Source organism: Rana temporaria, chromosome 6, assembly GCF_905171775.1.
Source record: "Rana temporaria chromosome 6, aRanTem1.1, whole genome shotgun sequence".
Classification (NCBI taxonomy): Eukaryota; Metazoa; Chordata; class Amphibia; order Anura; family Ranidae; genus Rana; species Rana temporaria.
The window spans coordinates 217,427,592-217,453,533 of record NC_053494.1 but is presented as its reverse complement, the minus strand read 5'-3'; the positions used below and the strand labels follow the sequence as shown (position 1 = coordinate 217,453,533).

General features: G+C 44.5%; 1 protein-coding gene across 1 annotated transcript in view; it reads right to left on the bottom strand.

Annotated features, from left to right (window-relative positions):
* The window catches only part of EPB41L5 (erythrocyte membrane protein band 4.1 like 5), a 40,195-nt gene extending 15,351 nt beyond the window's left edge, over nucleotides 1-24,844 (bottom strand). The window contains exons 1-6 of the mRNA XM_040358246.1: nucleotides 24,692-24,844; nucleotides 24,401-24,570; nucleotides 15,439-15,545; nucleotides 12,802-12,823; nucleotides 12,541-12,589; nucleotides 11,496-11,608 (exon numbers count right to left, since the gene is read on the bottom strand). Of these exons, the coding sequence (XP_040214180.1) occupies nucleotides 11,496-11,608; nucleotides 12,541-12,589; nucleotides 12,802-12,823; nucleotides 15,439-15,545; nucleotides 24,401-24,570; nucleotides 24,692-24,829 (599 nt within the window). The 5' untranslated portion in view covers nucleotides 24,830-24,844. The remainder of the gene's footprint in view (nucleotides 1-11,495; nucleotides 11,609-12,540; nucleotides 12,590-12,801; nucleotides 12,824-15,438; nucleotides 15,546-24,400; nucleotides 24,571-24,691) is intronic.
* Between the last annotated feature and the right edge of the window lie 1,098 nt (nucleotides 24,845-25,942).

The window sequence follows — 25,942 nt, the reverse complement described above, 5'->3', positions numbered from 1 at the left end:
ATGGGCTGCAGCGAGGGAGAGCAAGCCTCCGGCTGTGATGACCTGCGATGTGCTGCCTCCTCTGTTTACCGCCTCAGGAGGCGCCAATTTCTGCAATGCTCTGCGGGTTGGTGGTGCATTGGTGGCGGAGAAACTCACAAGAGCAAAAATATTCCAATACTACTCACCGGTCCATATCTCTGGAAATGCACGGGAAGCTCTGGCCAAGCAACATCCCTTTGTCTATCATGAATGCCCCTGCCAGACTCATCCACCTTACCAACCATTCAGTGTCCGCCACTCCTCTCTGCCAATTCCTCCGCTGGCTTCCCATTGCTCCCTTGTCTACTCCTCCCATACTCGTCTCCAGGACTTCTCCAGAGCCTCTCCCATCCGCTGGATTTACTGCAATCTCTCTGGTTATCTCCCACTCTTGTCCACTTTTAGGCGATCCCTAAAAACTCATCTCTTCAGGGAGGCCTATCCCACCTCCAGCTAACAACTGAATCTTCTACTCCCCTCATCAGTTCATCCCTCACAGTCCCTACCTTTTGTTTTACCAGCCCCTCCCTCTTAGGATTGTAATCTCGCAGGAGCAGGGATTCTCCAACCTTCTGGTTTTGAATTTTACGGTTGGTGTATTGTCTCCCATTATTGTAAAGTGCTGCGCAAACTGTTGGCGCTATACAAATCCTGTATAATAATAATAATTTTAGTGGAACCTTGGATTGCGAGTAACGTGGTTTACGAGCGTTTCGCAATACGAGCAATATTGTATTTTTTAATCCGATTCGGTTTGCGAGTGTTGTCTCGCAAGACAGGCAGTATTCAAGCCTCTGCGGTGTGCAGTACCGCATTTGGCCAGGAGGTGCGGGGGCGCCGGAGCCGATCAGAGCAGTTCAGAAATACTCTGTTCCCGAACCTGAGGGTTTCCAAAGGGCAGCTGAACAATCTCCAAATATTTCCGAGTCTCTCTGGCCCCCCCCCCCCACCTCTGGCCACATGCGGTATTGCATGCAATAGAAGTCAATGTGGAATGAATTATTTTCCTTTCCATTGACTTCTATGGGGAAACTCACTTTGATATGCGAGTGCTTTGGATTACAAGCATTCTCCTGGATAATCCAAGGTTCCACTGTATTAATAATTTCAGGACGGTTACCAGCTACACCTGGTTTCCTTCAACACGTTTCACCAATTTGTAAACAAGTATACTGTTACTAAGAGATCCACTCTGCCTTCTGCATTACTCATTTATAGAGAATGCAAGGGGAGAGGCGAGTTAGAGGAAGGAGCAGAGTCCTCCAGCAGTGCAGAGTATTACAATAGAGGAGAGTTTGATAGAGGAAGGAAGAAGAGTCCTCCAGCAGTGCAGAATATTTCAGGGGAGGAGAGTTCAATAGAGGAAGAGAGAAGAGTCCTCCATCTGTGCAGAGTATTTCAGAAGGGGAGAGTTCGATAGAGGGTCGGAGTACAGAGTCTTCTAGCAGAGCATTTCAGGAGAGGAGAGTTAAAGGAAGGAGCAGAGTCCTCCAGCAGTGCAGAGTATTACAGGAGAGGAGAGATAGAGGAAGGAGCAGAATATTACAATAGAGGAGAGTTTTATAGAGGAAGGAGCAGAGTCCTCCAGCAGAGTATTTTAGGAGAGGAGAGTTATAGAGAAAGGAGCAGAGTCCTCTAGCAGAGCAGAAAATTTCAGGAGAGGAGAGAGAAGAATCCTACAGCAGAGTATTATAGAGGAAGGAGCAGAGTCCTCCAGCATAGTATTTCAGAAGAGGAGAGTTATAGAGGAAGGAGCAGAGTCCTCCAGCAGAGCATTATAGGAAAGGAGAGTTACAGGGGAAGGAGCAGAGTCCTCCAGCAGAGCAGAACATTTCAGGAGAGGAGAGAGCAGAGTCCCTCAGCAGAGTATTATAGGAAAGGAGAGTTATAGGGGAAGCAGCAGAGTCCTCCAGCAGAGTATTTCAGGAGAGGAGAGTTATAAAGGAAGGGGGTTGAAGCGTTTTAGATTGTGATTGGGTAAAAGTTACTTAATCCCTTCCATAAGACAAACACATTTATACACCAATAAAGCTCAGGTTTGTGTACATTATGCAAAAGTAAAGCATATTTGTCTGTCGCCTCTCCAGCTCCCCTCCCCCATCTATTCTTTAAAATAATTCTGCCACGGCTCGCGGGCGCAGCAGCCACAGTCGCTCGCGCTCGGCGCGCACAGAACAGGAAGCCACGACTTCAGAGGGAGATTCCAGAACTCATCTCACAGAATCTCTAATATTTACGTTTGCAGTTTCCTTGTTTAACTTTCCGACTTTCCTTTCAACACAGACAAGGCTCCTATTATTGATACGTTGTATTTATTAAACACATAGAACAGGTTTGTGTGCAGGGTGGCAGTACGTTTCCAAACACGTAACATCTAGAAGAGCTCAACAAACAAAGTATCTCAGCAGAGGAACTCAGGTTTGGGGGGGGGGGGGGGGGGGGGCAATTTTTCTTCTGCATTAGTAGTTCACACTCTAGAAGTAACACTTTTCAGAAGTAACTGAAGACGGCGATTACGTTCAACATAATACATCTATACAGCATTGAATATCCTTACAAGCGTTGACCATAGAGATAAATGACAATTGCTTGTTATCACAAGTTACATGATCGATCTGACAGGTGTGTAGGCCTTTAGTACATACAGGGATTGCAACACGGTGCCTATGACCACACTTTGACAATTTAAAACGGAGAACAGCAAATTTGAGGTGACAGTTTGGTGAAGACCCTTTTCTGTTCCACCAGGACTGTCCCCTTTATAAAAAAGTCAAGACATGGTTTCACCAGTTTGGTGTGGAGGAACTTGTGTCCTGCACGGAACCCTGACCTCATCCCTACGGAACACCTTTGGGATGAATTGGAATACCGTTAGTGAGCCAGGTCTTTTCATCCAACAAACATGGTAAAATCAAGTCACGGTTTGACCAGTTTGGTGTGCAGGAACTCAAGTGTCCCGAAAAGAGACCCGATCTCAACCCTACTGCACAACTCCATAAAGACATGGGCCCGGATTCAGAAAGAATCGCGTATCTTTAGGCGGGCGTAGCGCATCTCATATACGCTACGCCGCCGGAACTTAGAGAGGCGAGTACTGTATTCAGAAAGAACTTGCGCCCTAAGTTACGGTGGCTTAGCGTAAATGGGCCGGCGTAAGCCCGCATAATTCAAATGAACAAGGCAGTGGGCGTGTTGTATTGAAATGAGCCGTGACCCCATGCAAATGAGGGCCCGAATGAACGGCGCATGCACCGTCCGTGGACGTATCCCAGTGTGCATGCTCAGAATCACGTTGTAAATACTCAATGCTTTCGACGTGAACATAACCTACGCCCAGCCCCATTCACGTACGACTTACGCAAACGACGTAAAATTCTACGCTGTTCCGACGTCCATACTCAACATTGGCTGCGCCTCATATAGCAGGGCTAACTTTACGCCTACAAAACACCGTACGCAAACGACGTATATCAAGGCAGCGGGCGCAAGTACGTTCGTGAATCGGCGTATCTAGCTCATTTGCATATTCTACGCGTAAATCTATGGAAGCGCCCCTAGCGGCCAGCGTAAATATGCACCCAAGATACGACGGCGTAAGAGACTTACGTCGGTCGGATCTTGGCCAAATTCCGGCGTATCTGATTCTTTGAATCAGGCGCCGAGATACGACGGCACACATTCAGACTTACGACGGCGTAGCTGGAGATACGCCGTCGCAAGTCCTTTCTGAATCCGGGCCATGGTTTGGAGGAACCCAAGTGTTCTGACCTGAACCCTACTATAAAAAAAAAAACAAAAAAAACAAAACACCTTTGGGATGAATTGGAATGCCGATGGTGAGCCGGGTCTTCTCATCCAAAAATCAGTACCTGACCTCACAAAAAAATGGCACAAATTCCAATAAATATGGTAAAATCTCGTCATGGTTTGACTAGTTTGGTGTGGAAGAACCTGGGTGTCCTGCACAAAGCCCTGACCTCAACTTTACTAAACGGCTCTAAAAAGAACTTGTTTCAATAGTTTGAAGGTCGCTTGAGTTCCTCCAGACCAGAGTCCTGCCCTCAACCCAACTAAACACTTTTGGGATGAATTGGAATGTCGATGAGGAGCCAACACTTCTCATGCAATAGCAGTACCTGACCTTATGAACGGGCACAAATTCCAACGGGCATGCTAAAGTCTTGTCATGGTTTGACCAGTTTGATATGAAGGAACTCTAAATGTCCTGCACAGAGCCCTGACCTTAACCCTACTGAACACCTTTGCGATGAACTAGAACGAGTCAGGTCTTCTCAACCAGCATCTCCATAAAGACATGGCTTTATTTATTTGGTATGGAGAAACCCGAGTGGTCATGCACGGAGTCCTGACCTCATCCCTACTGAACATCTTGGGATGAATTGAAACACCATTAGTGAGCCAGGTCTTTTCATCCAACAAACATGGTAAAATCATGTCAAGGTTTGACCAGTTTGGTGTGCAGGAACTCAAGTGTCCCGAAAAGAGACCTGATCTCAACCCTACTGCACAGCTCCATAAAAGACATGGTTTGGCCGGTCTGGTTTGGAGGAACCCAAGTGTTCTGACATGAACCCTACTAAAAAACTCCTTTGGGATGAATTGGAATGCTGATGGTGAGTCGGGTCTTCTCATCCAAAAAAACTGTACCTGACCTCACAAAATGACAAGATTTTAAAACATTTGGGGAATTTGTGCCATTTTGTGAGGTCAGGTACTGATTTTTGGATGAGAAGACCCGTCTCGCCATCAGCATTCCAATTCATCCCAAAGGTGTTTTTAGTAGGGTTCAGGTCAGAAAACTTGGGTTCCTCCAAACCAGACTGGCCAAACCATGTCTTTTATGGAGCTGTGCAGTAGGGTTGAGATGTGGTCTCTTTTCAGAACACTTGAGTTCCTGCACACCAAACCATGACAAGATTTTACCATAGTTTGGGGAATTTGTGCCATGGTTTGCCTAGTTTGGTGTGTAAGAACCCTACTAAACGACTCTAAAAATAACTTGTTCGATGGACACTTGCGTTCCTCCAGACCAAACAAGTTTTTTCTCAAACAGAGCCCTGACCTCAACCCTACTAAACCCCTTCCATAAAGACATGGTTTGACAAATTTGGATTGGAGGAAACCAAGGGTCCTAAAGAGTCCTGACCTCAACCCTACTGAACACATTTTGAATGAATTGGAATGGTGAGCCAGGTCTTCTCATCCAAAATCAGTCCTGACCTCTTGGTTTGTGTCATGGTTTGACTAGTTTGGTGTGGAAGAACCTGGGTGTCCTGCAAAAATGCCTGACCTCAACCCTACTAAACAGCTCTAAAAAGAACTTGTTTGAATAGTTTGGTCTGGACTGGAACTCAAGTGTCCTTCAGAGTCCTGACCTCAACCAAACTAAAACACGTTTGGGATCAATTGGAATGTCGATAAGTCAGGTCTTCTCATTCAATAGCAGTACCTGACCTCCTGAACGGGCACAAATTCCAACGAGCATGCTAAAGTCTTGTCATGGTTTGACCAGTTTGGTGTGATGGAGCTCAAAATGTCCTGAACGGAGCCCTGATCTTAACCATACTTAACACCTTTGAGATGAACTAGAATGAGTCGGGTCTTTTCAACCAGCATCTCCAATACAACATGGCTTTATTAATTTGGTGTGGAGAAACATGAGTGGTCCCGCACAGAGCCCTGACCTCAACCCTACTAAACCCCTTCCATAAAGACATGGTTTGACCAATTTGGTTTCCTCCAATCCAAGGGTCCTACAGAGTCCTGACCTCAACCCTACTAAACCCCTTCCATAAAGACATGGTCTTCTCACCCAACATCAGTACCTGAACTCACCAATGGTACAAATTCTAACAAGCAAGCTAAAATCTTGTCGTAGTTTGACCAGCTTGGTGGGGTTATATTGTTGGAATGCCTAAAAAGTCCCAGATTTTTCCTTGGTAGTAAAATTGTCTAAATGTATAAAGGTGATGGTGCTTATGGCAAACATAAGTCACCCCGATGCATTCGATATTTTCCATTTGGTTTAGTGTTTTGGAAGGCCATTTGAAAGACCCATCTCCCGAATACCATTGTTTCAAGCATAGTATCAAGATGGGTCAGGCGACAACGAGATTTTTTTTGGGGGGGGGGGCAGCACTCAGGTTGACCTGTAACAGTTTTAACGCTTACAAGAAATAATTAGAACACAAAGTCCCAACATGGTCATCCTGTGAGATCTGATATACCATCCATGTCCAGTTACGTCACTTTGATGGTGACAGGCATTTGGTGGTTCGTTTTGGGAAAGTCTTTGGTAATCCGGGTTCACTGGAGAGCTATAGCTCCGTCATGGTAGCTCTGATAGGCAAGCCCCGCAGCTCGATTGGCTGCCCGGCATTCTTTGCGTTCTGCTGATAAACAAAGTGCGTGTAGCTCCTGTCTGCCAACAGCGAGGAGGAAGAGGCTTCGGACTTCCAGTGGCTTCCGCCTTCATTCCTGGCCGGCCTGTGTTTTTAAAGAGCAACGGCAATGAGGTACAAGGATCGGAGAGGAACGCAATTCAAAAATTGGAGGGAGAGCAGAGCAAAGCAACCCTTCACCTGCAAGCAGTAAACAGCCAGAGAAAGAGGAGGCAAGAGGAGTAAGAGGCAGCAATCATCGCAGGAAGATTCGTTATGGAGATTGGATAATTTTTCCATTGGCAACCACATAAAAAAACGGTCTAAAAGTTTCAAGATCAGAAAAAAAATCAACAAAGTACGGCGCAGGATATAAAGAAAGTTAGATTAACCCTTTCATGAACGGGGCTCATTAAAGCCTAGACATCCAGACCAAATTCAACAGCTTCATATGCAGTGGACATCGTTAACTTTTTATACCCAGACCCCTTTTCAGGCAGTCCCCCGAGTTATGAACGGGCTAGGGCCTGTAGGTTTGTCCTCAGGTCGAATTCGTTCCTAAGTTGGAACAGTACTTTTTTGGATGGTCAAGATGGCTACTCAGCATTTCCACAGAAAAGTGGCTGCACACGCGCAGGATGGCAGAGACGTCATGCCGCCTCCCGTTCGTAAGTAGGAGTCGTTCGCAAGTCAGATGTTCGTAACTCGGGGACTGCCTGTACATTTATTTTTTTTAAATAGTGATATAGGCAGATATATATATATATATATATATATATATAAAAATATTAGGTATTATTATAGTCCTATAGCAGGGATCTCCAAACTCCGCCCCTTCAGCTGTTGCGGACTTGCACATTCCATGAGGCATTGTAAAACTGACATTCACAGACATGACCAAGTATGATGAGAATTGTAGTTCCTGAACAACTGGAGGGCCATAGTTTGGAGACTCCTGGTCTATAGTATCAAAGTCTGACAAGAGTAAAAAACACTTTTGCTTAATGTATTTAATTAAAAATGTTAATTGTATCTACTTTTATAAACTGTAATTGCATGAAACAATTACAGTATTGAAGTATTAAACAGAGGCACACTGCCCTCTTCAGGCTGCAGTGACACCTGCAGGTTAATTTTTTTATTTTTTTGCGGGAAACCTCCTGCATGTGATCACCAAGATTTCATATTCCCGATATCTCTAAAACCTTCTCATGGTTTGACCAGTTTGGTCTGGAGGACCTCGACTGTCCTGCACAGAGCCCTGGCCTCAACCCTACTGAACAGCTCCATAAAGACATTGACCAGTTTGGTTTGGAGGACCTTGACTGTCCTGCACGGAGTCCTGACCTCAACCCTACTGAACACCTTTAGGACGAATTGGAAAACCAATGGAGAGCCAGGTCTTTTCATCCAACAAACATTGTAAAAATCTTGTCATGGTTTGACCAGTTTGGTGTGGAGGAACCCGAGTGTTCTGAAAATAGCCCCGATTTCAACCCTACTGCACAGCTCCATAAAGACATGGTTTGACCCGTTTCCTTCTTGTGAAATCCCTGCCAGTCACTCTGCTTTCCCATTAATAGCTGACCACACCAAGCATAAAAAGCACAGCTTAGTCAGATTGCTAGCTGTGTTGGTAACGCAGCCTGCTCTCCTCCAATGATCAGACTGATGCCGACATGCCCTCTCTGCACAGCCATTTACTGGGAAGACCAGTGTGCTGTTGTTTCTCCACCCCCAGCTCTCTGAGCTCGGTATGCAGCCAAGAACAGAGATTAGGTGATCACTTGTAAAAAATTATAAATTCTTCTCTTTTTTTTTTGTTTAATATCTATACACAAGTGTTTTGATTTTTATTTATTTTCAACTGAATGGTTTGTTTTAGAAGGTGAGAGTTTACATAAACCTTAAAATTTTGGGTGTCCAACCTGTGGCCCTCCAACTGTTGCACAACTACAAGTCCCAGCATCAGTGGTGGCTGGAGTCATTTTGCTTTTTTTTGGCGGAGTGTAAACAACCAGCCCCCCTCTCTTCCCCCAGCACTTACCCCATCTAGGTGGCAGCAGGGTTGCGGGCTACTACGGGCAGTGGGTGGGTTGCAGGCAGCGGCTCCTATGCCTTTTCCTCCTTGGCTTCGGCAGCAGGCAGCGTGGCTCCCATGCCCACTCCTCGGCGGCGGGCAGCCGCTCCCATGTCCTCGCCTCCTTGGCTTCGGTGGCAGGCGGGTTACGGCAGCACGGCTCCCATGTCCTATCCTCGGCGGTGGGCATCAGCTCCTCTTTCTCCGATTCGGCAGCTTCCGTCGTGTGGCGCCTCCCTCCTCGGCATCCAATAGGATCACCTGTCCTTTCAGCCACTCAGGTGACGGGTCTCAAGACCTGCTTCCTGATTGGCCAGGAGGAGGATCATTGAGGCGATGGCAAATATTCATTCGCTATTGTTACACAACTTGGTGGGAACTGGGCACAGTGCTCTGCCCATCCTTTTTTGAAGCCTATTAGAGCCTCTGGCATCAATCATGTGCTTCAAAAAAATACACCCCCGCCATTAAAATCCAATAGTCCGGCGCCCTGCATGTAAATCAGGGGGTCAGACGCATGGATTAGGGGGGGGGGGCACGCCTGTGCACCCCCAATGGACGGCTGCAGCTGCCCAGCATGCTTCTGCCTTTGGGAGTCATGCTTGCAACTGTCAGCCTTTCAATGCCTAATGGGTCCAGAAGTTCTGCAACAGCTGGAGGGGCTGCAGGTTGGACACCCATGGAAAAGATTCTATGAGGAGTCTATAGGAGGAGGAGAGACTATTTGTGGCCGGGAGAAAAAAATAAATAAAAAAATGCACATCAGAAATAAGGAACTTGCAACATTTAACTTAAAAAGTTACAATTTCTATCCATGAGATCTTTCATTTGTGAATATTTATTATAATATATTATTCTGTGAATTGTATGGGGCTTTGTGAATTGATCCATGGGGTCTCATTCTAGTGGGAATTGCACAGCAGTAAGGAATTCCTAAAACTCTTCAAAAAGGCAAATCTGAGTGCATATTGCCATATACAATTAAACAGCCATCCAAAAACCAAAAAAATATAAAAATAAAATAAAAATTAAAAATAATAAGATCGAGATAGAGATGATAATAGATAGATATATGTAAGATATTATATATATATATATATATATATATATATATATATATATATGTGATAGAGATAGAGATAGAGATAGAGATATATAGATATAGATATATATATATATATATATATATATATATATATAATCTATGTGTGTGTGTAAGAGATAGAGATAGATAGATAGATAGATAGATATAGAGATAGATATATATATATATATATGAGATAGATAGATATATATAATATGTATTTATTATTTTTTTCACATCTCTCAAGTACTCTTGTTGAGGTTTAAGATTTGATACAATGACCCAATCAAGAAGACCCTCCCCTCCTCTCAAAAATCACAGCCCAGCCAAGCAGAGATCAGATAAGAAGCCACAATAAAGTTTTTTGTTTTTTTTTATCAGCCAAGATCTAAAAAGATGAAATCATGTGAATATATAGGATGGATCACCACTAATCGCAGCAAGAGATCCATACGGACAGTATTGGATAAGGCCAGCCAAGCTCCACCCACCACCGATGCCACCACCAAGCACGCATTAGGAGCGCAGATTATAATCATGAAAGAGGTTTGCATGATCCGATCGATTGATTGATTGGAGGTTTGATTATTGATACAGAAAAGCAGCGCAGCACAAAAGACAGACACAACAAATAGTTCAACATTGCAAAAGGAGGACTCTGTACATAATGAATACTTTAGCTTTAGGTGAACGCACAGCGGCAAAGGGCCCCATTCCTACTTCGATCTCCAATTTCAAGTGATCAGCAATCTTTTGGATCATTTGTCGATTCACACTTCACATGCTCTATGCCTGGTGTGTTGCAGCACCTTTTATTATGAATGACACCCCAATGCATTGTACAGTAGAGTACACTACACTACATATACAATGCGTTGAGGTGCGCTGCATTTTAAGAAAAGGGTAATGCATTTTTTTTTCACCTGCTCTGTGGCGTGTTTGGTTGTTTATTCATAATCAATGGGCTGCCTTAAAACGCAACACATGGCAATACATGAGCACTTTTTACTAAACGCACGAAAACCGCCTGTCACCATTCATTGTTAATGGCACCCCAAACGCAGCAAAAAATATACGCAAAATGCACATTTTAAAAACCTGCATAAAGCTCAACGCTCAAAAAGTTACATGCCGCATTTGTGGAGCGTAGGGCAACCCGTTCAAAAATCAGACTGCAGACGGGGGGGGGCGTCACTTCAGGAGGCTGGAGGTTTTGCAGGGGCCCTGTAGGACCGAGGACTCTTCAGCAAGCTAGAGGGCACCGGAGGCATTTGGCAGTCTGTGGGCTTATAAATGGCCTGGAGGCACTATGAGAGGTTGAGGGGCATTGTGGGCCACTATAGAATGATGGGTTGGCACTATGAGGACACTAGTGGGAGGTTGGGGGGGCACTGCAGGCTACTATGGGAGGTTGAATCGACACTATGGGAGCTGGAGGTGATGTGGGAGGTTGAGGGGCACTGTAAGCCACCATGTGAGGTTGGGTTGCCACTATGGGAAGCACTGAGGTTGTAGGGTACTGGAGGCCACCATGTGAGGTTGGGTTGCCACTATGGGAAGCACTGAGGTTGTAGGGTACTGGAGGCCACCATGGGAGGTTGGGTTGCCACTACGTAAGCTGGAAGTGATGTGGGAGGTTGAGGGGCACTGTAAGACACCATGGAAGGTTGGGTTGCCACTATGGGAAGCTAGGGGGGTTGCAGGGCACTGCAGGCCACTATGAGAGGTGCTGTGGAAGATTGAGGGGCACTGTAGGAGTTTGAGTTGGCACAGAGGGAGGTTAGAGGATCTACAGCTGATTAGAGGCCCAGGAGAAGGCAGGCTGAGGGCCACAGTCCAGTGGTTGAGAAGCACCACTCAAGAGAACTCCATTAGCGACTATACTAATCTGTAGAAGCAAAAGACAAACCATTTGTCGCTACGAGTGGTGCCGGGACTCCTCTTCAGGTTCTCTATCTCCACCAGCACCGGTTCTGTAGGGAGGGCAGTGACTACCGGCAGGGAAGGCCTAACAGGCCACACCTAGGAGAGGCGGAGAGAGAGAGAAAGCAGAGTTTACATCCAAAAGCAATAAAATATTCGGTAGCCATCACCAGTATAGATTTTTTTTTTGTTTAGCCTGCATTTGACACAACCCTCATAATCTACAAACTTGCTGGTATATTTTCAATTTCATGCAAAAGTCTTGCATTTGAAGATTATCCCCCTAGTGGCCATCTGCATATCAGGCGGCAGTGTCAGAAATCCTGCTTAGGGACTGCCAATAAAAAATTCAGTTTCCTACAAGGGGGACTCTTCTTTGCAATCAGCTGAACCCCTTTCTCACCAACCGTACACATATGTGGCGGCACAGCATTGCCGTTCTGTGCTAAATCATGAGCCAGGGCCATCTTTAAAGGCAGGGCAAAAGGGGGCAGCTGCCCTGGGCCCTGTCATTGTTGTGGGGCCCGAAGCAGCTGCCCCATACTTGCCAACTATCTCAGTTTAAATTACCTTGTACCTTGAAGTTTTAATCCTGTGCTGTGTCCTGATCTCAGTGTGAAGTGCTGCGACTAATGCTGCCCAGCTCTGCCCTATTGTTGTGTACAGATGACTCACCTGCAGACCCTGTGTTTACATTAAAATAATTGTCAGTCATATGAAAATAACTGGAGCATTTATATGTAAAATATACAAGGCTGGCAGCATTCATATGTAAATAAAGGCGGCATTCATATGCATAGCATGCCCCTCTGCAGTGAAGAGATGATGTGCTGTAACTTCTAGCACCCAGTGAGCAGTATTACTGTACAGTAATTTCTAGCAACCAAAGAAGAAATCATGTGCTGTAACCTCTAGCAACTAATCAGTGAGCCATAATGTGTGCTGCAACCTCTAGCAACCAGTCAGTAAGTGGCAATGATATGCTGTAACCTCTGCAACTCAATCATTGTATCACCAGATAGGAGTCATACCTGCTGTGATCCATTGTTCTGAGTGGCGGGATCATTCCTAAAGGCAGTGCTGGGGAAAATAAAAAGGAGGTAAAAAAGGAGGTAAAAAAAAAGAGCTAAAAAGGGGATTGGCCAATAAAAAAAGACAGGCTTCCACCCTTCGCCTACCACAGAGGGAGGGGCTAGGCTCATTCACCATATGGTCACACCCCTTCCCATCCTTCAACTCTGGCTCACCAAAGCGATTCCCTCCCCCGACCAATATATCGGACTTTCACTTACTTGGTAAAATCAGGTCTTCCTCCTGTAAATATGAAGGGGAAAAAAAAGGAGCAGTCAAAAAACGTTTGCCAGATATTTTCAAACATTCAATATCGGTGGATGAAACCTAAGACGACGTCTTTACCATGTCAGAAATATTGAGAATCATTCTAGACCTTTCCGCCCCTAGGAAAACCCTTGAAAATATTGTCGGGTCTCTCTAGCAGGGCCGGCCCTATGATGGGACCGGGTGGTACCATGGGTACCAGGCAGCACTTTTAGGGGGGCAGCATACTGATGCCTGCCAGCCCGTTCCGCCAGCTCCGCTACCCAAATAAAATTGTCCTTTTTTTCCCACAAATAGAGCTTTCCTTTGGTGATATTTGATCACCTCTGCGTTTTTTTATTTTTTGTGCTATAAATCTATATATTTTTTAACTTTTTGCTATAATATCCCCAAAATTTAGAAAAATAAACTATTTTCCTCAGTTTAGGCCAATATGTATTCTTCTACATATTTCTAGTACAAAAAAAAAACCCCCACAATTAGCGTACATTGATTAGTTTGCGCAAAAGACATTGTGGCCGCCGGCAATTCACAGGTCCCTGTATTCTCCTGGATACATGTATAGAGCCATGGCAGGTCCTTCTATACGCCTATATGCATGTATAGAGACATGACAGGCCCTCTTTATACATCTATAGAGCCATGACAGGTCCTCTATATACATGTATAGAGCAATGACATGTCCTCTTTATACTCCTTTATACATGTATAGAGCCATGACGGGTCCCCTTTAGTTATCATGATATAAAATAATGAATGTGGGGGCCTTTTGGTTGGCGTGATTTTTCTTCTGGGGGGGGGGGGCAGCATTTCATTCTTGGTCCCAGGCAGCACAATGTCTTGCGCCGGCACTGCTCTCTAGATAAACATGATTGGGTCTACAGCTCCCGATACATTAGCGTGATCAATTGCAGTCGTGCCATAAAACCCATGCTTGATGTAACCATGGGAATAAAAAATAATGACCAGGGAAAAAAAAAAAAAAGAAGGAGACCGTGAAACTTTTAAAGTCCTCTTACACTGGTGGTCAGTAGGAAAGTCAGCAGAAGCAGGGCCCCTCATATTTATGGTCTTTGGCACAAGGGGTCCCTCACATTGGTGGACAGTAGGGAAGAAAAATGTCCATGAGAAAAGAGTGTCCGCTTACATTGGTGGTCATTAGAAAAGTGCCCCTTAAGAAGCCCCGCTCTATCAAGTGTGAAGTTCCTAGGGCTTAAGGCTCCAGAGATATTGACCGGCAAAATCCCAAATTCATGCCAACGAGAGCTTGGATAGGGGTCTGACCTCTTACCGCAAGGGAACTGTCAAGTCCCGGTCGGTGCTCTTTGGGTGGCTGGCTCTTCGGAACCCTTGGCTCTGCGGACACCAAACTTGGTAGACACATGGAAGTCATTAAGGAGCCCTACCAAGTTTGAAGTTCAAGACTTATGGCTCCGGACATATGGCTCCAGAGATATGGTCAGTTCTCTTTGGGTGGGTGGCTTTCAGGAAACCTTGGGGCCGCGAACACCAAACCTGGTAGACACATGCAAGTGATTAAGCTGCCCCTCTCTACCAAGTTTGAAGTTCCTAGGACTTATGGCTCCGGAGATATGGTTGGTTTTGAGTGGCTGGCTTCCAGAAACCCTTGGGGCCACGGACACCAAACTTGGCTAAGACATATGGCTCCGGAGATATGGCAGGTTCTTTGGGTGGCTAGCTTTCAGGAACCCTTGGGGCCGTGGACAGGGCAGCCATCACAAATTTTTGGGCCCCTTACACAGCTTTAGGCAGGCCCCCTCTGGAGCAGAGAACCAGGGGGGTGGCTGCTGACGAAAAAAAACCCCCAAAAAAACGCATCTCTTCTCTCCTGACACAGGGTAATAATCATGGGGGGGGGGGGGCTGTAGACCATCAAGCCCCCCTGATGGTGGCCCTGCCCGTGGACATCAAACTTGGTAGACACATGATTAAATCACTATCCAAAAGAAAAGGTTGTCTCTTATATTGGGAGTCAGCAGAGACGGACCCCCCCTTACAAGAGTGGTCAGCACAGAAGGGCATCCCTTAACAATGGAGGTCATCAGAAGGGTCTCCCTTACATTGCTCGTCAGCAGATGTCTTATTATACTGGTGGTCAGCACAGAAGGTCCTCACTTATATTGGTGGTCTGTAGAAAAAGTGGTCAGAAGAGAGGGGGCCTCATTACAGTGGTGGTCAGCAGAGAAGGGCCTCCATTTCATTTGTTTGGACAGTCCTTATACTGATGGACAGTTGAAGGAAAAGGAGGTTCTTTACAGTAGTCATGGAACCCCAAGAAAACATTGGGAGGAACCCTGGTTGGGAAAGGCTGAGCTACAAGGACATTGGGGGTAGACTACCTATAGGAATATTAGAGTGCGGTACACGGATTATTCTTAGATTCTTCTTTTAAATGTTTAGTATTCATTGGAGGATGCCTGAAGTATTCCAACCCTTATCCCATTGAGCTAAAATAGTATTTTGGACACTTTGACCGTCAGTAAGAAGTCATTTTCCTACACTGTACAGATTTTTTTTTTATAGATTGGTTGGGATTTATTTATTAAAAGGACTAAAGAAAATGATCCCACCTCTGTTCATTAGAGTCCTCCTAGAGTAGCGTTTGCTGGGTCTGCGCTCAAAGGACGCCGATCTCCGCGGTTTGCTGGACTTTGTGGTCTGGTATTCCGTCTTCCCGCTATGAAGAGACACACAACAATTAACAACTGGATACACATAAAGACTTAATGACTTCCGAGTGAATGATTAGAGGTTGATTAAAGTAGAACTAAAGGCAAAAAAATAATCCCCCCCCCCCCCCATTTTGGATAGAGTTGGGGGAAGGTTTTAGCCCATCATTTTTTATTTTATTTTTTGCCATCTGTGTCCCATTGCGAAGATTTCCTTGCACTTCCTACCCCATAGGCAAACAGGAAATCCCTGCAAATTTAGGGAATTCCTTGGGGATCTCCAGGTCACCAGAACTAGTGTCCCCATTGGAAGATTTTCCCTCCATTACTTTTTTGGGGACAACCCAATATTTGGGATTTTCTTTTACTTTCAATGATAATGGTAAACAGGACAGATAGAGAGGATGACTCTCCCCAAAGGGGACACAGACAGGTGACAAGCATTATAATTTCCTCTCCACTCTATCCAAAAAATGTATTAGAAAATATTTATTTATATATATATATATATATATATATATATATATATATATATATATATATATATATATATATATATATATAAAACAAACATACACACACACACATACATATACACATACATATATACACACACACACACACACACACACACACACACACATACATATATATATATATATATATATATATATATATATATATACACACACACATATATACACAGGGGAGGGCCTTAAGCCTGGGGGGCCAGTCAAGTCCAGTCAAGTGGCCCATTGAGCGGCTGAATCAGCTCACCATCCATGGTCCATCTGGTTTTTCAATGCAGCCTCACCAGTGCCCCATCAATGCAGCCTGATCACTGGGACAGGTTACATGAGGTGTATGGGGGGGGGAGATGGGGGTCTGCTATGGGTGTCAGGGTCTCTCACCTCAGTAGGTCCTTGCACACCACGGCCTCCTGGGGGGGTAATGCTCCTGGGGTTGCAGCCAGCGCCCAGCCCTGCAGCCCTGCGTCCCGACTCCCTGGCATGCCCTGCCTCTGCCTGCTTCCAAGAATCCAGTCCCAGGGAGTTGTAGTTTCCTCTACGCTGCTCTGTTTTCCGCCCACCGTGAGCTTGAGCGTGGACTACAACTCCTAGAATGCAACAGCTAGTGGTCAGCCCGACTTCCAAGACCAGAATAAAAAATAAAATGGTAGGGGGCATTTTTAACATAAGTTAGGGCGACCTGGGAGGCAATTGCCACCCTGCCCCCCAGCCCAGCCCTCCCCTGCATATATATACACACACACACACACACACACACACACACACACCTTAAGGTATAACTAAAGGATTAATGCGCAACCCACAAACATAAGTGAAGAAAAAAAAAGTGTACATTTGTGAAAATAAACCAGCATAAAGTCTGTAGTTAAATTTCCTGTGAAAAAATATATAAAATAAAATAGTCCAAAAAATATATAAACTGTTGGGATCAGGTGCATAAAATCACATATAGTCCAAGAAAAGGGGGGGGGGGAAAGAAACTTCCTAATCTCTGACACCAACGATCAGCTTGCTTCAGTATAGACAAAACTCTACATCCATGCAGTATGGGTGAAAACAATGGAAGGTGCAGATAAATGAGCCTCTTACCAGAGAGACGGTTTCATAGGCATGTCATCCCCGACCTGGGAGCTGTGGTTCATGCAAGCCGACAGAATCTGGCGTTCTGAACTTCAGGTGCAGCAGTGCTTGTAAATCACTCCTCAGCGGTGAGATGACCAACTCTTCAGCAGTGGGATGATTAGCATGTGCAGCTCTCCCCGGGTGTTTAGGAAACAATTAGCAACAAAATGAAAAAAGAAGAGGGAGACTTCATAGTGTAATACTTGGTAGCAAAACACTTCTTTAATGAAAAAAGGTTTCCGAGTAGGAACAACACAGTTTGATACGTGTGAAGCAACAGTTTACACAGAAACAAAAAGCAGTATCTTTAAAATCAAAATAGCTCCGGTAACAACCAGCAAGCTAAAACATGGCAATGTCTTTTGAAAAAATGTAGACTCCAACCTACGCTGCGTTTCGCCTTTCTAATAGGCATCAACTGGGAAAGGAGACAATCTCTAGAGCATCACCTGCCAACTGATTTATATGAGAGACACCGGAAACACAGATAAATCATCCGTGTCCCCATATCCTGAGAGGAACTACAAAGATTTATTGAACAACTATATATATATATATATATATATATATATATATATATATATATATATGTGTATAATCTAGACCAGGAGACCACAGTCTCCTCTAGATTATTGGATTTAAAATGTCACAATACAAATAATAAAAATTATATAAAAATAAAAATGAGTATAAAAGTAAAAATGAAAATAAAAATAAAAATCATGAAAGAAAAAATCCCTCTCCAGCATCTCAGCGCCGCCCTCATAAAGGAACCGACATGCAGCGCTGAGCATGCAGACAGGGTTTGTTATATACATAACAGCATATAAATGAACATTTAGCATTGCACTGACAATTGCATCATGTTCTCAAAAAATACAGTTATGAAAAATACATAAAAAGCAGGAGAAAATACATGAAATAATTAAGAATGACTAGTCATCTGGCGGGATATATATTTCTGGGACATATTCCCTCTCACCTAACCTAGTATCAATATACATATTATGACTAATTTTCTTAAACAGGGGGGAATTAAAAAAGGATTTCTCTCTTACGAACATAGAGAGTGAAGTATTGGTGCGTCAGCACAACAGCTGTGTGTCAATAAAGATTTAATTAATATAAAAATAAATATAAAAAACTTTTTCTCTTTATATACAGAGATCCGTTCTGTGTATATAAAGAGAAAAAGTTTTTTATATTTATTTTTATATTAATTAAATCTTTATTGACACACAGCTGTTGTGCTGACGCACCAATACTTCACTCTCTATGTTCGTAAGAGAGAAATCCTTTTTTAATTCCCCCCTGTTTAAGAAAATTAGTCATAATATGTATATTGATACTAGGTTAGGTGAGAGGGAATATGTCCCAGAAATATATATCCCGCCAGATGACTAGTCATTCTTAATTATTTCATGTATTTTCTCCTGCTTTTTATGTATTTTTCATAACTGTATTTTTTGAGAACATGATGCAATTGTCAGTGCAATGCTAAATGTTCATTTATATGCTGTTATGTATATAACAAACCCTGTCTGCATGCTCAGCGCTGCATGTCGGTTCCTTTATGAGGGCGGCGCTGAGATGCTGGAGAGGGATTTTTTCTTTCATGATTTTTATATTTATTTTTATTTTCATTTTTACTTTTATACTCATTTTTATATAATTTTTATTATTTGTATTGTGACATTTTAAATCCAATAATCTAGAGGAGACTGTGGTCTCCTGGTCTAGATTATACACACATACATATATATATATATATATATATATATATATATATATATATATATATATATATATATATATATATATATATATATATATATATATATATATAGTTGTTCAATAAATCTTTGTAGTTCCTCTCAGGATATGGGGACACGGATGATTTATCTGTGTTTCCGGTGTCTCTCATATAAATCAGTTGGCAGGTGATGCTCTAGAGATTGTCTCCTTTCCCAGTTGATGCCTATTAGAAAGGCGAAACGCAGCGTAGGTTGGAGTCTACATTTTTTCAAAAGACATTGCCATGTTTTAGCTTGCTGGTTGTTACAGGAGCTATTTTGATTTTAAAGATACTGCTTTTTGTTTCTGTGTAAACTGTTGCTTCACACGTATCAAACTGTGTTGTTCCTACTCGGAAACCTTTTTTCATTAAAGAAGTGTTTTGCTACCAAGTATTACACTATGAAGTCTCCCTCTTCTTTTTTCATTTTGTTGCTAATTGTTTCCTAAACACCCGGGGAGAGCTGCACATGCTAATCATCCCACTGCTGAAGAGTTGGTCATCCCACCGCTGAGGAGTGATTTACAAGCACTGCTGCACCTGAAGTTCAGAACGCCAGATTCTGTCGGCTTGCATGAACCACAGCTCCCAGGTCGGGGATGACATGCCTATGAAACCGTCTCTCTGGTAAGAGGCTCATTTATCTGCACCTTCCATTGTTTTCACCCATACTGCATGGATGTAGAGTTTTGTCTATACTGAAGCAAGCTGATCGTTGGTGTCAGAGATTAGGAAGTTTCTTTCCTCCCCCCCCTTTTCTTGGACTATATGTGATTTTATGCACCTGATCCCAACAGTTTATATATTTTTTGGACTATTTTATTTTATATATTTTTTCACAGGAAATTTAACTACAGACTTTATGCTGGTTTATTTTCACAAATGTACACTTTTTTCTTCACTTATATGTTTGTGGGTTGCGCATTATTACTTTATTTATATATCCTTAGCTTGCTGAATATTCCAGCGAATTTCACTATTGCAGCACCTAATTGAAAACTTTTTTTCATCTCAAACTTTCACCGATTTTATTCTATTGGAATCCTATGGTATCCCAATTAGAACCCGAATTTTCGTTTAACACTCACCCATTTATTTGTCAACACTTTTTTCTTCATTTATTTTTTAATATCTGATACCAATAAAGGAGATGCGCAAATCTACCTTGCTTTACATAACTAAAGGATTAACTCAGCTCCACACTGGATTGTAGCAACCTCCAGATAGGCCGACTCTCACCGGCCTAGCAGCTGATGCGAAGCGCGACAAAGTCTCTGCCACAAACTTGACGAGTGTCGTCAGGCCGTCCCACGATCTTCTGCCACAAGATCATGTAACCGACTGCACACTTGATATAGGTCCAACAAAAATTACACGACTCACGGTGCCAAGAATCTTTCAGCCGGACCGGCAGCACAGTGAGGGAAAATCCGCCAGGGTACGTCCATCAATTGAATCCCACTGGTTCAGCTTCCTTTCATAGATAAAGGTAGCGAAGGACCATCCCTGGATCAGTAGGCCCCAGAAACTCCTGGGCCTACTCTTAGTTGCTAGGCCTCAGGCCAGCCGGCCCCACAGGCTACAAAACAGCTCAAACATCCCTGAGGCCAGGAGGGCCCTCAGGTCGGGATCGGAAGACGAACCCCGCTAAACAGTGTCTGTCCCTTAAAGTGGGGTGATCTACAGTTCAGTGTAAACAGCCATCAGAATAAACATAGACAAGAATCTGTGCATGTCTGCAAGCTAGTGCACGAGATATGTAAATAACCTGTCACTCAAGCAAGGACTTTGGGTTTACATCCACTTTAAGTACCCCTCCCCAGAATGCACAGAAGGTTGACCACGCCCCCTGAGCCTTTTTTTGAGAGATACCCAATACATCCGGCCTGTTTTTCCAACCGTGACCTGCGGTGACAGCGACACCTACCATCATGGGGAAACTTGTGCAACCCAACTGAACAGAACAGAACCAACAATTAAGAATAATCATCTTGAGCCAAAAACTACTGCTCAGGCAACTATAATTTAACACATAGCGCCCCCTCTCAATGGGAGCATGGCGCTACACAAGGACAAAATGTAAAAATGTGGATTTCCTAATAATTCTGGTCCCAATAGTAAATGGTCACCAGGACAAATAGAAAGGGTGAATCTGGCCCAGTGGAGGGGACATTCTTTATCATTTTAGAGACCTGTAACTGTCAGGGGTTAACACCGTTACTATTTTCCTTTCCACGAACCAACGACATGCTTATCCGGCACTCCACAATCCAGCTTATCCGACACTCCACAATCCAGCAGACAGGACCCATTGGATTCCCCCCCCCCCCCCCCCAGAATAACGAAACACAAGCTCTGTTCTCTGGGTCCAAACGAATGAATACTTAATTGTAAACTCTCAGGTTTTTATACAGTTAGAAGCCAAATATGGACAATGACTCAACTCCACCCACAACATGACACAATGGGTGCTCAATACACATTCCGTTAGATAATGACATTCAGATGAGCCAATTACTAATCATTGCCCAGACTTTCTGACTTTGCGATAAGTTATTCTCACCTGCTACATAAAACACATTCCTTTAGTAAACATAATTGACATGCTAATCCACTACACCTGAAAGGTCAGGCATCTGACCTTTCAGACTGCCAACACATATCTATCATCAATAGAACTTTCACACAATACAGTGTCATTAGCATCACACAATGAGAGGTCCTTCAGAAGCCAGACTCAATTAGCACAATAGACAATGAACTATCTTAGGAGCCAGGTAGACTTAATTAGCACCTCAACAGTCTATGTTCCACATTGAAGGAGACACTCATTGACCTGTTGTGTTCATAAGAAATAACTTGTAATATTTAAAGATATCCTGCAATACATGAATCATTACTGTCCCATCTCATGTAATCCAAGATATCATTTCTCAGTCATCCTATGCCCCTATTGGACATAGGATGACCCTAGACCCATTAGTGAAGCTGGCACAGGAGTACCCTGCATCCTTCAAAAGTCTCTGAGTATCACGGGCCATTCCGTTACAAGACCCAAACCATAACCTGCCATATCCACCAAGAAATACTGGATCTGGACACCAGGCTGCATCCACCGAAAACTTAATACGACAATCATCTGCTCCGCGCATTCAATAGGTTTAGCGTCAACACCAGAAACCACCAGGTCACAGATAGCAAGGAGGAGAAAAATAACCGACACGGCATAAGACCAGATTCAGCCGCTCACAAGCAAATATTCAGAGATGGGTCAACCATCATAGCTCCAGTCTCAATACTTTGCAAGGAAGCCTCAGAAGTATCGGTGTTACCAGAAAAGCAAAGTCCAGTGCTAACTGGAACACAGACGAGTTGTCACTGCAGATTTAATCGCACAGAGAACACCAGTATACTTCAACTGGAAAAACCTGAACTACTACGAGACGCTCAGAATTATGAATTATTACAGGGGGGCACAATGACGTTTCCGGCATGGGCTCTGGAGGTGCGGCACTGTAAGCGGGACCTTCAGAGAGTATGTGCCGATGAGGTCATTGGCTGCATGCATTCTGAATATCTTCTCAACGGTGCAAGTTCAGGAGATATTCACCAGTACCTACAAAGGTGAGCCTTATTATAGGCTTCATTATAGGCTTACCTGTAGGTACAAGCGGTGTAACAGAGTTTACTACCACCAAGTCGCTCCGACTTTTAGAAAAAAAGGTTCCTGTACTACTTCAAGGCGACTTCTATTCGACTTGTGCCCATAGACTTTAATGGAAGTTGTGTCCAAGTCGGAGCCTCAAGCGGAGCTGCACCCAAAAATGGAACTTCCACTTTAAGCAGTGGCGGTGCGTCTATAGAGGGCGCTGGAGCGCCGCCCCCTCTGGCTCTCGCACCACCACGGATTACAATAACACAGATTCATGCATTGTATGAATCTAGGTTATTGTTGCCGGCCGCTGCCGCCGACTATTCAGATGGCCAGACGGTGAGCGCCGGCCACCTGAATAACGGCAGCTGGTTGGCTGTGTGGAAGTGCCTATCAGAGCCAGCTCTCCGAGTACAGCCCACGGCTCCCGGAAACTTATCTAAGGGACGTACGGGTGGTGCATTCCTTAGATAAGACCGACAGGCGTCTCAGCCAATCAGGTTCACCGGTTCTGGTTACTGGTAACCTGATTGGCTGAAGCGTCATCGAGGGCGGGAGAAGACATCGAGGGACGTGGAAGGAGGATGGCTGACCCCCAGAAAGGCAAGTGCCGGGCGGGGGGGCATTATACAGGGCACAGTGGCATCAATGGGCACAGTGGCAACAATTGGCACAGTGGCTGCGTTTGATGGCATGGCACAGTGGTGACAATTGATGGCACAGTGGCTGCGTTTTGATGGCATGGCACAGTGGCTGCGTTTTGATGGCATGGCACAGTGAGGCTGCGTTTTGATGGCATGGCACAGTGAGGCTGCGTTTTGATGGGCACAGTGAGGCTGCAATTGATGGGCACAGTGAGGCTGCAATTGATGGGCACAGTGAGGCTGCAATTGATGGGCACAGTGAGGCTGCAGTGACTAAAGTATTTGTGACCCCCCTGACATACCACATTTGGCATGCAATTTTTTTTATGTGTTTTTTTTTGGGGGGGGGGCGCTACCTAGTTTTCACAGGTACCCAGCTCCCACTTCCAGGGCTGTTTTAATAGCATCATGGGTCCCTGGGAAAAGTAATGCACTGGGGGCCCCTACCAGCTTGCCCCCAATCTACACACCTACTCTCAAGAGAAAAAAATATATAAATTGTTGATAAAATTAAAACATTCATTAGTACTTTCAATAAAAAAAAAAAAAAATTTAAAAAAAAGATTTTACAAAAGGAAAAAACATTCCATAGATCAAAGATTAGTCAACACAAAGGGCACAGTACAGGGGCGGGTCAGAAGGTCACAATACTGGGATCAGGAGGGCACAGTATAGGTTTCTGGGACACGACCATATCAGGACAATTTAGTAAAAAGCATGACTGTCCCAGCAAATTCGGGACAGTTGGCAAGTATGATGTAATGCAAGAATATTGTGGGGGGCCCCCCCCCATGTACCCGGGGCCCCTGGGCAGTGCCCAGGAGTGCCCTTGCATTAAGATGGCCCTATCCACTTCCTCTCCTGGCGCCAAGTGGAAGTTCACCTCTCCTACCCCCCTCCAATCTTCTGGGACACGTCACAGATGCTGGGGGGGTTACAGGAAAATAAAAGAAAAGTCTCCCCAATGGGACACAGAGGGCAGAAAAAATATAAAAATAAACCTGATCGGGGGTTGCACCAAATTTCTACTCCATCTCCAGAGGGGTGGAGCATCATTAGCATTTGTACTCCAATCCCCCCTCCCCAAAGTTTACTCTGCCTCCCCATATCGCCCCCTCACCTGTATCTGAACCGAGAGCCCAGCCTGATGAAGCTCGAGCGGGTGGAGCCCTTATGGACCGGCCCCCGGAGGCGGAAGAAGGCGTGGTGCTCCACGGCGCACTTCCACAGGTGCTTACAGGCCTTCGGATGATCCATCTTAAACACAAACGTGTGTTCCTGCTCCTTGCCCTGCAGGTGAAAAATCATAAATTATTTTCCTCCGAAATCACACAAGACACGAGAATACGGACAAGTTCTGGGATCGGCACCTTGAGGACCAATCACCTTCACACAGACACCCGTCTCTCACCTGATCGTCATCCTCAACCACCACCAGCGTCAGTTTAGCCTTCCTGAAGTCCAGACGAGTGATCTTTGGCCTGGAAGGTAAAAAAAAAAAAAACATCAGGACACAGGAGATGGAACCATTGACATGCACCGTGTTCATTCTGTGCTAGCTTCACTTTGTGTTCAGCAGAATGCACCATTTCACTGTGCTCTAAACGGCTTTCTGTTTGCTTTGGATATGCGAGAGTCATCACCTTAACCACTTAAGACTCGGACCAAAATGCAGGTAAAGGACCCGGACAGTTTTTGCGATTCGGCACTGCGTCGCTTTAACTGACAATTGCGCGGTCGTGCGACGTGGCTCCCAAACAAAATTGGTGTCCTTTTTTCCCACAAAGAGAGCTTTCTTTTGGTGGTATTTGATCACCTCAGCGGTTTTTATTTTTTGCGCTATAAACAAAAATAGAGCGACAATTTTGAAAAAAAATTATATTTTTAACTTTTTACCATAATAAATATCCCCCCAAAAATAAAAAGTTTAGGCCGATACGTATTCTTCTACATATTTTTCGTAAAAAAAAAAAAAAAAAAAAAAATCGCAATAAGCATTTATTGATTGGTTTGCGCAAAAGCTATAGCGTTTACAAAATAGGGGATAGTTTTATGGCATTTTTATTAATATTTTATTTTTACTAGTAATGGCGGCGATCAGCGTTTTTCGTGACTGCGACATTATGGCGGACACATCGGACACTTTTGACACATTTTTGGGACCATTGGCATTTTTTATAGCGATCAGTGCTATAAAAATGCCACTGGCAGGGAAGGGGTTAACACTAGGGGGTGGGAAAGGTGTTAAGTATGTTCCCTGGGTGTGTTCTAACTGTAGGGAGGGTGGCCTCACTAGGGGAAATGACTGATCTTCTGTTCATACATTGTATGAACAGACAATTAGGCATTTCTCCCCTGACAGGACCAGGAGCTGTGTGTTTACACACACAGCTCCCGGTCCCCGCTCTGTAACGAGCGATCGCGGGTGCCCGGCGGCGATCGCGCCCGCAGGGCACGCGCACGGGAGTTGGGGGTGTGAGGTTCCCAAAGGTCACAGGGCGTGGCTGACCTACCCCCACCAAAGTGTACCGCCTACCCCAACTAAGTCGGGGAATGAACAAGTCGGGGAAAGCGTGCGCGTGCCCCTATTGGCTGCTGGGCGAGGTGACGTATAGCTACATGATCTCGCCCAGCAGAGCCGACCTGCCGCCGTATAACGGCG